We start from the raw sequence: 14,334 nt of genomic DNA, 5'->3' as shown, positions 1-14,334 counted from the left end.
CGTCCCGGGCCCGGGCGATCAGGGTCAGAAGGATGCAAGGGACGCGTGGCGTTCTCTGCGTGCGACCCAGCACTAAACGGGACCTTCGCTGAGGACACACCCCCTTTGCTCTCTGTGCATAATGTAGCTGATTTATGGGGCAAGGGTGTACGGGTGTGTGAGCCTTGCGACTGTACGGTTATTACGAAGAGGAAGCTGTTGCCATTTTTGTGTTACATTTGGCCGATTTGCAACGTTGCTAAATCATGTCATGTATGGAAATATTGGGCAAATTATTAAGATTTTGATGAAATACTTTTAAAATTGTATTGTTTAAGAGTTTTTTAACTGCTTCATCTTTTTAGGGCCCACGTGACTGTTTTGCTAATAAATGTTAGGTAGTAAATATTTTACACGACAAATTTTAGAGCAAACATTCAGTATTTGCAAGAGTTTGTTATTCTTTTTTATCTAAATTTTTCAGCTTTTCATTTAAATTATTTATATCACAAGATAATAAACCATGAAGTGTGATACATTGAACCATATAATCGAATCAAAATCCTATTGGTTTAAAACTGTTTCGTGCTTAATTAATCAATTTAATGTACTTAATTCATCAAGCATCGTTAAACAGGCAAAAGAGACGAAAAATATTAATCAGTTTTTTTTCTGTGAAGTTAGCTTAAATGATGATTGATGCATTAAATTTAGTTTCTTTTTATATGATGCAAAATGTTTATTTATATATTGATTTTTTTTAGTTCAAATTACTCTTGTATAAAGAACACTCTTCCAACTATTAAGGAAAAAATCCAAGTTTTAAGAGTTTTTTTTTATTATCAATTGTCCACAAATTGTGGAAAGGTGTGCAGAGTTTACTAAACCTGGAAGATCTTTGGATTTTTTTGTATAAATGTAATCAATGTCTCCGCTATTTTAGACCCTCAAGTGTTAGTTTTATAAATGATTAAATATAGTTTGTTAATTTTTTGTAATTTCATTTTTATAGACAAAGACTTTTTATTAAATTTATTAATCAAACAACCCGCTCATTTTCATTGCGTGTATTGTTTGATTATGGTCGAAACACGACCCATCTCTCCTATTCTGTAACCGCAAAAACTCTCCAAAATGCAACTGTCAATAACCATGTGCCCATAGCCTGCAATCAGATTGATTAATCCATCCAACCCACACACACACACACACACAGTCGCCCACACAAGCTAACCCTTTTTGCTGGCATGCGGAAGCGGAACCGTTCTAGAGAAAATATTTCCGTAACTGACTTCCCTCTTTCTCTTACTCTCTTTCTACCTCTCTGTTTCCCTTTTACCTTCAGCAAATCCATAGAACCCCTAACCTAACTGTTCCGATTCCGGTCCCGGTCCGGCAAGCAGCGGTGCGATTTTGTTTAGTTTCCTATTTTCGACTCAAGTGCATCATCGTACCCGCCGCCAGCCCTGCGGAGGAACCCTTTTTGGCAAATGCGGGGCGATTGACATTGCTGTTGGTACCTGCGTGTGTGTCTGTGTGTGTGTGTCTGTGTGTGTGTCTGTGTGTGTGTATGTGTTGGTGCATTGGTGTGAAGCTGATGAATCCATTTTCCACCAGAAGGGGGGGCCCCTGCTGGACGGTAAACAAAGCACGCGGTTGCTATGTTTGAATAGTAGAAGACGCAGAAGAAGCGAGATGTCAAAAGGGATGTCATCGTGGAAGCAGTAGAGCAAGAGAGATGGCAAAGCCGTTGAGCAAGCGAGAAGGCAGCAGCACACAAACACGGAAAACGTTGATCGTGCGGATAGCAGAATGGCGAACCATTTTACTTACCCGGCTTTCGCCGGTCCCTTTTCCGGGATTGGTCGAGAGTAAAAGGGTGCCGAAAGGGAGGACAAACTCGACGGTCAGCAGTGGAGTGGCACAGATGGGTAGGGGACTGTCTCTTTCTGGAAAGGGTTTCACACGAGTGCAATTTTGGCAAAGCCTGCTAGGCGAAACGGGAAGGGAAAGCGGAATAAAGAATTGCCCACAGGCAGCCGATTTAAATACGAAAAGGATGAGGTGTCGGACGCACACGGCACAATGGTGGAAGGTGGGCGAAACGGGGATGGTAATGGGAAGGGGCAGAGGGGTGCGTAGGTGGATGGCCCTGCGCTCGGTATAAAAGCAAACCGGTGGTCAAGTTCGGAGGTCAGTTCTATTCAGATTTCGAGCGGCGAAAGAACTTCTTGCTAGTGACATTGGGACGCAAGCGTCAAAGAGCGTCAACGGTGAATCGTTTGGTGTGTGCGGAACCACTTTTCGAAAGCATTTGTGTGAACTCGTTCTGTGTGGTGTTTTGGAGCGAAGTGAAACCAATCGAACGCTGGTTTGCGAAAATGATGGCTCAATTTATGATGGACTTAAAAACAGGTAAGGTGGCCATAGCATCCTTGTGCATCCTCTGCTTAAGATTTTCCGACCCAGTTGAATGTGTATTAACCATGTGCTCTTCTCCCAATTCTAGAACCGCGCCTCAGCCCCTCGCTCTACTCGCCCGCATCGCCCAAAATGGCCGACTCGAACGGGCGACCCCAGTCGACCGATTCCGGCGTGCTGGACCTGTCCAAGCGGCGCGACTCGCTGGACGCTACCCGCAAAACACCCTCGCCCGCTTACCACTGCTTCAGCGAGGTGGCCGGTACGCCGCCTCCAAGCAACCACAGCTCCCCGCAGCAGTGCGAAGTGACCGATTCGAACAACCCGGAAAGCACACTGCTGCTCAACTACAGCGAACTGGTGCGAGCTCGTCGCCTGTCGCCCACCAAATCACTGCTCCAGTTCGATGAGCTTGCTCACCACCACACACCGAGCGCGCAGCTCCCCCCGGCAGTCCAGCAAGCGTTCCATCGGCACGGATTGGGCCTGTCCAAACCGGAAACGGACATTCTTCAGCAGCATCTTCTGCAGCAGGTTCACCGAGCTGGACCTATTCCGGCGTACCTGCTGCCTGCCTCTGCGCTTCATCATCACCATCACCAGCAGCAGCAGCAGCAGCAACAACAGCAACAGCACCAGCAGACCTCTCCGGCACCCTTCTCTCCCAGCCCGATCCGTCTGCGCGAACTGGACGCACTGTCCGAGTCCGGTTCGGAGGGCACGTCCCTTGTCAGCTCGAGCCAGCGCAAGCCGAAGGAACTGGAAGACGGTACCGTGCCGAAGGACGGCCAGCAGCAGCAACAGCATCAGCAGTACCCGATGGTGGTCGGCCGGGACGGTAAGCTGTCCCGCCCGTTCAAGGCGTACCCGCGCGATCCGCTCAGCCTGGCGGCCGGGTTCGTTGCCAGCGACACCATCCTCGATACGAACTCCGCCGAAAAGTACAACCTGTTCCGGAAGCGCATGCTGGAGCAGATACACGCCGCCAACGGGGGCCAGCCGACCGTGTCCAATCCGAAGATGCGCCGGCTAGCCAACGCGTCCTCCTGCAAATCGTCCTCCTCCAATGCACCGTCCGCCGCGATGAGCGACGCATCGTCCGAATCGTGCGATGAAAAACCGCCATCGGTCGAACACGTGGGCTCGAATCGCGCGCTGCTACAGCAGCACCACCGTAGTATGATGGCGGGCAGTGAAATGGCGCAACATGTCGCAACCACCAATCAGCGCCTGATGACGACGCCATCGTGCAAGGATGCTGCTGCGGCTGCTGCTGCTGCTGCGGCGTGTGACGTCATTGGTTCGTCGGATGCGTCGGGGGCGGAGTCAAGCGCAACGATCGCAGCGGCACCAAGCAATGGCAGCAGTGGCAACACCAGCAGCACATCGGTGAAAGATTCGGCCTACTACGAACGGCGCAAGAAGAACAATGCGGCCGCGAAAAAGTCACGCGACCGGCGGCGCATCAAGGAGGATGAAATAGCGATCCGGGCCGCGTTTCTCGAGCGGGAAAACATTGAGCTAAAGTTTGAGCTGGCGGCCGCCCGGAAGCAGCTCGCACTGTACGGCGTGACGACGTCGGTTGCCGCTTCGTAGGACATTGGCCAATTGGGTGTGTAAATAGAGGGCACAGTTGAATTAATAACTATTGTACAGTGAAGTGCTGAAAGCGGTTAGAGGATGCATTCGCTTGACGCGATCGTCCGAAGCACGCATTCAGCGCGTTAGAATAAGGGTGGTAACAAAGTAGGCGGAAGTGTTTTTGGGGATTTTCTCACCTCGACTCTTCGATGACTGATACCTGCAAGCAGTATTCACTAGTTAAGGCACATTTAGCTTGTAAGAACCGCAAAACTGAAAATAGAAAAAACCATTCGTCAGAAAATGTTTTGTTTTAATTTATTCCACATTCGTGTTGTTCGCTGTTACATTAATATTTCTTTAGAGGTAACACTTTTATGGTGTTATGGACGATGAAAATTTGATCACATTGGTCCATTTTTGTCCAATACCACCTCTCGTATTGGTTTGACTGGAATGGTCAGCGTTTTTATTTAATTCGACACATGGACATAATTCTACGATACATGGACCCACTAAATTGTAAAACGTTGTATTTGTGATTAAACAAATTGCTTAAAAATTTAAGAAATATAAGCTCTTATTATTCCTTGATGAGGAAGAAGACCACCGTACCGTAGCAAACACCAATTATACCGTTGCATGGTATAAAGAAAGTCTAGTAAACCTCTAGTCTACTAGCAAGATCCTTACGATCACGTGGTGGCCACGATTAAAAGGACAAACTGTACTTTATATTGAGTTTTGCAATTTCAATTTTTGAGTTTTGAAGTACATTTTCCAATTTTGTTTGTATTGCATCCACTTTGCAGCGATAACTTCCCCATTTGACTTCCGGTGCTTAAGCGAGGGTTTTTGGAGGTCGTGGTCGTGATGCACAAAGCAGACTGCGGAACAACAACAACAACAACCCTACTAAACCCGATCCTGTTGTCGCTACTTGTCGCCAAAAACAAAGAAAACGGTCTGAGCGCCCTTTCAAAGGACGAAATGTGAACAAATAGAACAAACAAAAGATGTATTTCGTTTTTTCTTTCTTCCAACCGTTGTTGTGCCATGTTGACATAACAGTTCCTTGCGGCGGCGGTGGCGGCTACTTTCTGCCATCCCAATGTCCGCTGCTGCAACTGTCGCGTCTTTTCAACACAGCACGGCAAAAACCTAAGCCTACTCAGACGCCATCCAGCGTTTGGAAAAAAAACATCTAGGGCGGTAATGTTTGCCATTCAAAAGCGTCGGCGTATGTGTTTCCGGCTTGCGTGAAGAGTTTTTGGCGAAAAGCAGGCCCTGGTTGACGGAATGGGCTAAATAAATATTTTCTTTTTTCATTTACCGTACCATACCCCTCCACCCCTTTCGGGGAGAGGAAGGAGAGAACGGTCAACGCTGTGTTGGTTTGCTGGAGGATAGTGCAACACTAGAGAACACTGGACGCGACGAACGAAGTGCGGAAACCCCCTACCCGCCTAATGGTTTCTTCCAAAAGCATTACAATTTTGTACTAATTTTCCGCTTTTTACAAGTGATCAGTCAACGTTAGTGTTTCACATTCGTACTTCGTACGTCGTACTGTGCATTAACAATTGAAATGACTGCCAACCTACAACTGTAACCCTTTCCGTAGGGTCAGCTTCGTGCCATGACCTCTCAGCTGGAGCTGAAGCTGTAAATTTCCGATGGTCAGTTAGCGATAGTCCGTATTCCGTAGGCAAATAAACAGCTTCGTCCAGAGAGATAGAATGAGAGAGTGTGAGAGAGAGTGAGAGACGTGCCTGGTCGCTGCACAGGAAGGGTTAGACAACAAGAACCTAAGAAATCCGTTTTGCTTGATCCTGCCTTCGACTGCTTTCGTTTGCTGGACGAAGGACTCAAGTTGTCCATCGGCTTTAGAGCCGCTTTTACCTAATCTTGCCATTTATTGGCTAAAATCGGCTACAAAGGACAGCAAACCTTGACCAGGTCCAGGCACTACGGGGTTCGCTTACGGGATAAACATGAAAGATGCAACTTTTTCGAAGAAAAGAAAAAAACATAGAAAAGGACCAACAGATCCCTAAAAGGACACACAGCTCACGAAGTTAAGACACCGGTGCCCCCTGCCCATGCTGTCCATCGATTGTCCGGCATAATCCTTTTCGTTACGGTATGCAAATATTGTTTCCATCATCAACATTCTTCCAGTGTGCGTGTGTGTGTGTGTGTGTGTGTGTGTGTGTAGTGTTGTATGTGTGCCTGTTTGGAATGGGTGAAGTAATAAACGACTGGTCATTGCCGTGATGCTGGACGGATCCATCCACACAACGGTGATGTAATTATTCCTTCGTTACCTTGGTTACCACCCTTTCCCTTTCTCATGCACACTTTGTAGGGCGCGGCGTTTTAGTTGTTTATTGCCTCCAAACTCACTTATTGCACTTACACACACACACGGTCTTTCTCGCTCTCTCTCATGCATACACTCTTTGTAGTTTGTGAATCTTTTACCTTCCATCTTGATTTCTTGGTGACAATAAGGAAGGACGGCGGTACAATACGGTTTTATGAGCGTTTGTTTAACTTTATTATTTTCCGCGCATTGCCACATTGGTAAGTCAACAAGTCGGCCCACCTTTTCGCATTTTATTGGCGTAGGTAAAGCGGTTCCCATTTTTGGTTTTGGTTGCCATCGTGGGGTTAATGAAGGAGGTGTAAAGTTAATATGTATGTATATGCCCGAAACGAGGACACATCCCCGTCAACGGCGGGTTTACGGGCCGGAGTGTTGCTGGAGGAGAAATTTTATGGTGTGCCTATGGCCTATGGCCTGACATTTTATTGTGTGACTTTGCGTCCAATGTGAACTGGGATAGATTTAATCCTTTTACCTTGAGTTTACAGTGTTGTATCCGTGGCGGAATCGTGATCTTGCTATTGGTTTTAGTTAAACTTGTATACGTTCCCATTCTCTCCTGCGTATTTTACGTATTAAATTTATTTTTGTTATATTTTTCATTTATATTTTTGTATCTGTTTCGACTTGGTAAAACAAAACCATTGTTCATTTCCGAAAATTTATCCATTTTCGCTTAATTCTTCTGTGGAAATGCGCATCGCCCTCAAGCCTAGCCTCAGCATGGGCATCTTTTATTTCATTGTCACTTTACTTTTCACCCTTCTTCCGCGTTGTTGGATGCAAAAATGAGGGAAGATTCCCCCAACGAAGTTATCAAAGGGTGGCCCCTCCAAATAAAACGTTCACGTTGCGATGCATGCAATTCCTGCTGTGTAATGTAAACTTCCCCGTTCCACTTTCCCTTCATGGAGGGCATACAGCGAATGAACAGTAAGTAGAGTCTGCGTCCCCTGACTGATTCCGCCGACAGCACCATTTCCTGGTTCGCATTAAACCCCGTTTATGTGTTTGTCCACAGAGCACCGTTTGCCGGATTGGAGGCGGAAGCTGTCGTCTGCAATACCGAAAGTTTCCTCATTGTTTCACATGCTGGCACATAGATGCTTGGCCGTAGATGTGCAACCAATTGCGACTCTGCTCGCCCCCAGGACAACGATGATGAAAGGTTCCGTATTCCTGTCGCGTTTTATCGTCACTACCCTTTTCCCTTGATCGATCGATCGGTTTGCCGGAGGAGGCCGGAGCGCGAACCAGAGTGAGCGGTGTGCGGTGCGAACAAGGTTTCTTTCGGACGAGTGCGAGGGAAAGTGTCTGTCTGTTAGAGGGTTTTTTTTTCATCGAAGGGATGGCGTACCCTTTTCCGTGGCCAAACCACAAGATTATCCGACCCTTACTAATAACAGTGGTGATGCTGCCCTTCGTAATGAGGTTGAAATTGAGGAAAAGTTGAGTAAAAGTGATTCCGTTCGAAAATCGCGTGTGCGGGATGCACACGCTGACAATAGCGTAGTAATAAAAGCAATGTTCGAATAGGGGTCTGCTTCACAATTCACGCTAGGAGACAATTCGGAAGGGTTTGTGGGATGGAAAGGTACTAGGCTGCTATGATTAAGATGTTGGCTGAATTTGATTAAGCAGAATGAGTATGAGCTTAAACCATACATATTTTTCTTAAAGTTTCGTAAAAGCCCTTAAATGTTCGTAACAGAACTTTAATCAAATTATACATTAACAAACTTTAATCGCCAGCAAAGCAAAATTTACAACAGTTTGGTTGCAATTTTCTTGTTCCATCAGTGATTTTTAAGGTAATAGCATTTTTTGTAAACAACAGTGTCGGGCCGTTTATCTAGATACCTTTATCCGGCTGTCCGTTTATCCGTGCTGTTGAGAAATGACAGTTCAATACAAAAGTGACATTGCGTGCTGAGGAGGGTATTTGCAAAAAAACGGTTACCACAGCACGTTGGCATAACAAAAAACGCTATAAACCATGGTACATTTAAAATATTCTCATTGGAAAATCATGAAATTAATGATAACTGCCTAGTTTTAACCAAAACATAATATAAATTTCCAAAAAAATAAGGAAATTGTGATAAAATATATATTTCGACTCATTATCCGTGTTATGTATTCCAGTATACGGGCGTGGTCGAGTACAGATGCGCCCGGATAACCGGCGCTCCACTGTATAATCCCCAAAACAAATCAATATTTCAATTATAAACAATCTATAATCAGTGACATACGATAAACGCAGCATTTCCGCGATATAACCGGTAGCAAACATGTTGCATGTGTTTGACAGACAACCGGTTTTCCTGCAGTTGTCAGAGCGGTACCTAAGAGTGTGATGTTTGGGAAAACAAACGAGCGGCAAATTTTGGACCGCACTGTAGCGAATTTGACAGCTTGGTCGTTTTGTTTTGATGCTTGTTCAGAAGCGGCGCCATACGCAACGCAACCAGGTGAATCGCGTTAAAAATTTCAACAAAAACCATCCACTACCATGGAGAAACCACAGAAAATGCCCAAAGTGGCAAAGGTACGTATTGCTTGCGCCGTTTGGCAACAGTTTCGTTTTGTAACACGTCTCCATTCGAATGGTATTGTAGGTGAAAAACAAAGCACCAGCGGAGGTGCAAATCACCGCTGAACAGCTGCTGCGTGAGGCGAAGGAGCGTGATCTGGAAATTCTGCCACCGCCGCCGAAGCAAAAGATTTCCGATGCGGCCGAGCTGGCCGACTACCAGCAGCGGAAGCGCAAAACGTTCGAGGACAATCTGCGCAAAAACCGCATGGTCGTCAGCAACTGGATCAAGTACGCCCAGTGGGAAGAGTCGCAGAAGGAAATTCAGCGCGCCCGGTCGATCTGGGAGCGTGCGATCGATAACGACCATCGGAACATTACGATATGGCTAAAGTACGCGGAGATGGAGATGAAGCACCGGCAGGTGAACCATGCGCGCAATCTGTGGGACCGGGCGGTCACGATACTGCCGCGTGTCAACCAGTTCTGGTACAAGTACACGTACATGGAAGAAATGCTGGAGAATGTTGCCGGCGCCCGGCAGGTGTTTGAGCGCTGGATGGAATGGCAACCGGAGGAGCAGGCGTGGCAAACGTACATCAACTTCGAGCTGCGCTACAAAGAGATCGACCGGGCCCGCACGATCTACGAGCGGTTCGTGATGGTACATCCGGAGGTGAAGAACTGGATCAAGTACGCCCGGTTCGAGGAGGCGCACGGGTTCATCAATGGGTCGCGCACTGTGTACGAGCGGGCGATCGAGTTCTTCGGCGACGATCACGCCGACGAGCGGCTGTTCATCGCGTTCGCTCGCTTCGAGGAGGGCCAGAAGGAGCACGACCGCGTGCGCGTCATCTACAAGTACGCGCTGGACCACCTGCCGAAGGATCGCACGACGGAACTGTACAAGGCGTACACGATACACGAGAAAAAGTACGGCGACCGGTCGGGCATCGAGGATGTGATCGTGTCGAAGCGCAAGTTCCAGTACGAGCAGGAGGTGAACGAAAATCCAACCAACTACGACGCCTGGTTCGACTATCTGCGCCTGGTGGAGAACGAGAACGATCCCGAGCTGATACGCGAAACGTACGAGCGGGCGATCGCGAACGTTCCGCCGACGAAGGACAAGAATCTGTGGCGCCGGTACATCTACCTGTGGATTAACTACGCACTGTACGAGGAGCTGGAAACGGAGGATCTCGAGCGCACGAGACAGATCTACTGCACCTGCCTCGAGCTGATACCGCACAAGCTGTTTACGTTCAGCAAAATCTGGCTGCTGTACGCGCAGTTCGAAATTCGCTGCAAAAACTTGCAAACCGCGCGCAAAACGCTCGGCATGGCGATCGGACGCTGCCCGCGGGACAAACTCTTTCGGGGGTACATCGATCTCGAGATACAGCTGCGCGAGTTCGACCGGTGCCGCATTCTGTACGAAAAGTTCCTCGAGTTTGGACCGGAGAACTGCACCACGTGGATGAAGTTTGCCGAGCTGGAGTCGCTGCTCGGTGATACGGATCGGGCGCGCGCCATCTACGAGCTGGCGATCCAGCAGCCCCGCCTCGACATGCCCGAGCTGCTGTGGAAAAGCTACATCGACTTCGAGGTGCAACAGGGCGAGTTCCAGCTGGCGCGCCAACTGTACGAACGGCTGCTGGAGCGCACCGTCCACGTGAAGGTGTGGATATCGTACGCCAAGTTTGAGATAAGCGCCGAGAACGAGGAGGAAGGCCTGAACGTCCCACTGGCAAGACGCATCTACGAGCGGGCCAACGAGTGTCTGAAGGGTTTGGCGGAGAAGGAGTCGCGCGTGCTGGTGCTGGAAGCGTGGCGGGACTTTGAGCGCGACCACGGCGACGAAGCAACCCTCAAGAAGGTGCTGGAACGGATGCCGCGCAAGGTGAAGAAGCGCCAGAAGATCGTGTCCGAGTCGGGCGTGGAGGAGGGCTGGGAGGAGGTGTTCGATTTCCTCTTCCCCGAGGACGAAATGGCACGCCCGAATCTGAAGCTGCTGGCGGCGGCTAAGAACTGGAAGCGGAAGCAGGACACTGACCCACCGGTGGCGGCACCGATGGAAACGAACCAGACTGAGCAGGTGGAAGGTTCGGAAGAGCAACAGGAAGAACAACCAGCCAACGACGAAGCTCCTAACGATGACGGAGCAGAACAAGAACCATCCGCTGAAGCGAATGAAGCGGCGGACGAATAAGATGCTTACCGATTTCCCATACTATTGCGGCGGAGCTAATGTAATAAATAGCTGCACTTTATTTTTTGTTCACTTCCACATTCGCTGCCTCGTTTGGGTCGTTATCAATCCACCTCTTCGGGCCGTACCGGGTGCTCCAGCGGTATGACGGACTTTTTGTGAACATCCCTCGAGCAGGCCTTCCGCATGTCGTACGCATCCTCGTCCGGATCGCCGACGTAATACTCGAGCACCGTCCGGTACACGATGTAGCCTAGCTTGGTGTACATCTCGATGGCAATTTTATTGCTCACGCGAACAAACAGATCTACAAAGTAGCACCGTTTCCTGGACGAAGAGGAAAAGACACAGAAAAAGCGATTTAGCGAAAAACCAATGCTCAGGGCAAGGTTAGGCTCGTGCATACTTTTCGCTCACATCCTCCAGGAAGCTCATCAGCGTAGCTGCTAGGCCGAGCCGTCGGTAGTCGGGCGACACGGTAAGAGCCGTTACGTGGCCGTGCCAGCTTTCGCCTTGACCTTCCGCCTTGCCCATAACTGTGGAAGCGAAGTAGAAATATTTCTCCATTACAATCACACTCGTGGGATGCGTTCAAAGTTACACGTTACTGTAGCCCATGATTTCTCCGGTCGGCGATTCGGCCACCTGGAAGTACTCTGGCCAATGTGCCAGGTACTGCATGTAGAACGAAAGACAGTAGGTTTCGGTCAGTGGGTCCAGGTTCCTGTGGGGCGGGGAAGAAAAGGAACATTCTTGTCGTTAGCGAACGCACTGTACCAGAATGCGCTGCATCGCCAAGCTCTTTGCACGCACACTTTGTTGAACCGGAACATATCGTTGCAGGTGAAGGGCCTCAGGGTGGTCATGTTGGCTAGGTGTAAGTTTTTAATTGGGAAATTTCAATAAAAGTAAGTAACTAAAAAGTGCACGAGCTCTTGCAGCCGGCTGGCAATGTTTTTCTTTTGCACTTTCTGTCAACTCGGTTGATACGGTTCGATTAATCACCGAGCGAGTTAGTTCACTTTCAAAGCGATCTAATTTACCTTTGGGCAAACGTATCTAAATTCTATTCTTGAAGACGAACCAAGGTGGATTCAAGAAACCAGGTGGTGGTATAAAGAGCATTGTGACAATTCATCACTTGACATAAGGTCCATTCAAACTTTTGTCTACGTTGTTTCAACTTGTTTATATAATTAATTTACAACATTTTTAAGGTTTAATATACTGTTTCAACATATTTGGAGCTTCGCTAGTTCTTTTTTAACATTCAAACATAGATTGAGAACAAATATTGCAAGTATTTCATTATAATGTTATTTCGTGAATGTAATGTGTGTTTTTTTACATATTTAAGGATAACAACCAAGTAATCTTTTATTTCCATATTTTTACATTCAATATTTACGAGGCGCATGGGGGTTTTAAATGAAATTGATACTTTAATTTACTCTATTTTAAATCTCCTGGCTAGCAAAATCATCAACTGTATCGTTAATTTAACTTTTTTTTTCGTAAATAATCAAAAAACATGCAAACATCCCAAGTAGCCTTAAGAAACTCTATTTGATTATTAACAGTTTTTTAAAGCCGTTAAAAATCAAATAGAGTTTCTTAAGAGAATATGACATTTGCCAGCGTTACAGCATAACGACGTATTCCGTTACCCTCGTTTTTTTTTTTATTCTGGTCAATATAACACACAGTGTTTTTCAAATTTTATCTACACCATTTCCAATTTATTCAATATTCGAAAAATCATTTTTCATTATTATTTATATAATAATGCGTATTTATTTTCACACCAAAATATTTGTTTTGTTTAACTGTACGAAAACTATGTGTTTTCTTTTATTCCTCTATTTCAATCTGCTGTTATAATAAAAAAAGAATTTAAGAATAAAAAAAATTCATAGTTTTTAAATAATACATGTGAAGAGTTTGATAAAGGGTATGCAATATTGGCAAATGAGAAAAATCTTCATAAAAATATTTATTTTCTTGGGCAAAATAATATGCTCTTGATGACGATAATTTTTGAGACATACTGTACATGGTCACGTACATGGCGCCTCCATTTCTTATGTCAAAAAGTTCGTCAAGCTTCGTGTGTATAGCTTGTGTGTAGATGGCAACAAAACCAAGCGTCTGCGACAATTTCTATCAGCTATTGTTTAATTTGTGTATCATCGTGCTTTTACAACAGGTCAGTGTATCGATATTACCATTCTCTTCACATGAGCTACATAAGTTTTATATTTCGCAGCATTTTCGATTCGGATAGCGTTTGGACATCATGTTTTCCGTACACGGCAGCAGCTGACCTCCACGATGAAGATTGACGAAATCCGCGTAATGAAAGAAAATTGTGTAATGCGGTTACCAAGTGAAATTGTGTTATTCAATAAACGAATAAGTGTTTTATTTATTAATTTATTTCACGAAAACATAAGCACATTGAGCTTAACGAAGACCTTGCATGTCCCTAACGAAAGAGAAAGAAAAATATAGACATCTCTGTCGATTTTTTCGTTAATTTTGATCTTTTTCGTTAAAAATACCGGTTAAATTTTAAGATTTAACGAAACATTGACGAAGCGAGGAAAGCGTTACGCAGTGTTTTAAGCCCTAGAATTACTGCTGTATGGAAAGCTAAAAGTAATACTTTTAGGCATACTTTTAACGGTTTCTTAACAGGATTGTGCTACTTGGGATAACCAAGAAATCTGTTTTTATTGCTATAATTTGTGTGCGGGCCCCAGTGGTTAACGCTTTTAAAATGACGCAAGGTCCCTCAACTATGGCGATCGCCCAAAGGCGCTTTTCATCACCTGATCTATTTAATCCACCTTAAGACGAACGATAAGGCCATTTGGCACCGTATCGGTAATTAGCAAAGGACAAAATTAAAGTTTTATTTTGCGGAATATTTACAAAATCTGTCTTCAGGAGTCCTTATAAAAATCCGCATTTAGGGTGGTGGCAACGCTTTTTCGCATGCGATTTTATCGGACGGCCTGTCAAATTTTTATATGGGATTTGACAGATAACGTCGGGCGACGAAATCGCACGTCCGACGTTATCTGTCAAATCCCATATAAATCTCATCCGATAAAATCGCATCCGATGAGCGTTGCCACCGCCCTTAGAATGGCTTTTTGTGGAATCCGTTAAAACGCAAGTTATGAAGCCCTGAACGACGCACAATAAACGGAA

The 14,334-nt window shown here is 46.2% G+C and overlaps 3 protein-coding genes across 3 annotated transcripts; 2 read left to right on the top strand and 1 right to left on the bottom strand.

Moving 5' to 3' along the window:
* The first annotated feature begins 2,360 nt into the window (after nucleotides 1–2,360).
* LOC120896744 (protein giant) lies at nucleotides 2,361–4,285 on the top strand. The gene is made up of 2 exons (XM_040301145.1): nucleotides 2,361–2,394; nucleotides 2,489–4,285. The coding sequence occupies exons 1-2, from the start codon at nucleotides 2,361–2,363 to the stop codon at nucleotides 3,994–3,996; spliced, it is 1,542 nt and encodes a 513-aa protein (XP_040157079.1). The 3' UTR covers nucleotides 3,997–4,285.
* A 4,506-nt stretch (nucleotides 4,286–8,791) lies between these two features.
* Nucleotides 8,792–11,179, top strand: LOC120895815 (protein crooked neck). The gene is made up of 2 exons (XM_040299474.1): nucleotides 8,792–8,921; nucleotides 8,992–11,179. Exons 1-2 carry the CDS (start codon nucleotides 8,886–8,888, stop codon nucleotides 11,116–11,118), a joined length of 2,163 nt encoding a protein of 720 aa, XP_040155408.1. The 5' UTR covers nucleotides 8,792–8,885; the 3' UTR covers nucleotides 11,119–11,179.
* On the bottom strand, nucleotides 11,142–12,132 carry LOC120895816 (N-alpha-acetyltransferase 20). Its single transcript, XM_040299475.1, has 4 exons — nucleotides 11,932–12,132; nucleotides 11,727–11,842; nucleotides 11,525–11,654; nucleotides 11,142–11,445 (listed from the first exon to the last, which is right to left on the bottom strand). Exons 1-4 carry the CDS (start codon nucleotides 11,982–11,984, stop codon nucleotides 11,223–11,225), a joined length of 522 nt encoding a protein of 173 aa, XP_040155409.1. The 5' UTR covers nucleotides 11,985–12,132; the 3' UTR covers nucleotides 11,142–11,222.
* Between the last annotated feature and the right edge of the window lie 2,202 nt (nucleotides 12,133–14,334).

Source organism: Anopheles arabiensis, chromosome 2 (assembly GCF_016920715.1).
Source record: "Anopheles arabiensis isolate DONGOLA chromosome 2, AaraD3, whole genome shotgun sequence".
Classification (NCBI taxonomy): Eukaryota; Metazoa; Arthropoda; class Insecta; order Diptera; family Culicidae; genus Anopheles; species Anopheles arabiensis.
The sequence above is the reverse complement of the archived record's forward strand: the minus strand, read 5'-3'. Positions and strand labels throughout refer to the sequence as shown.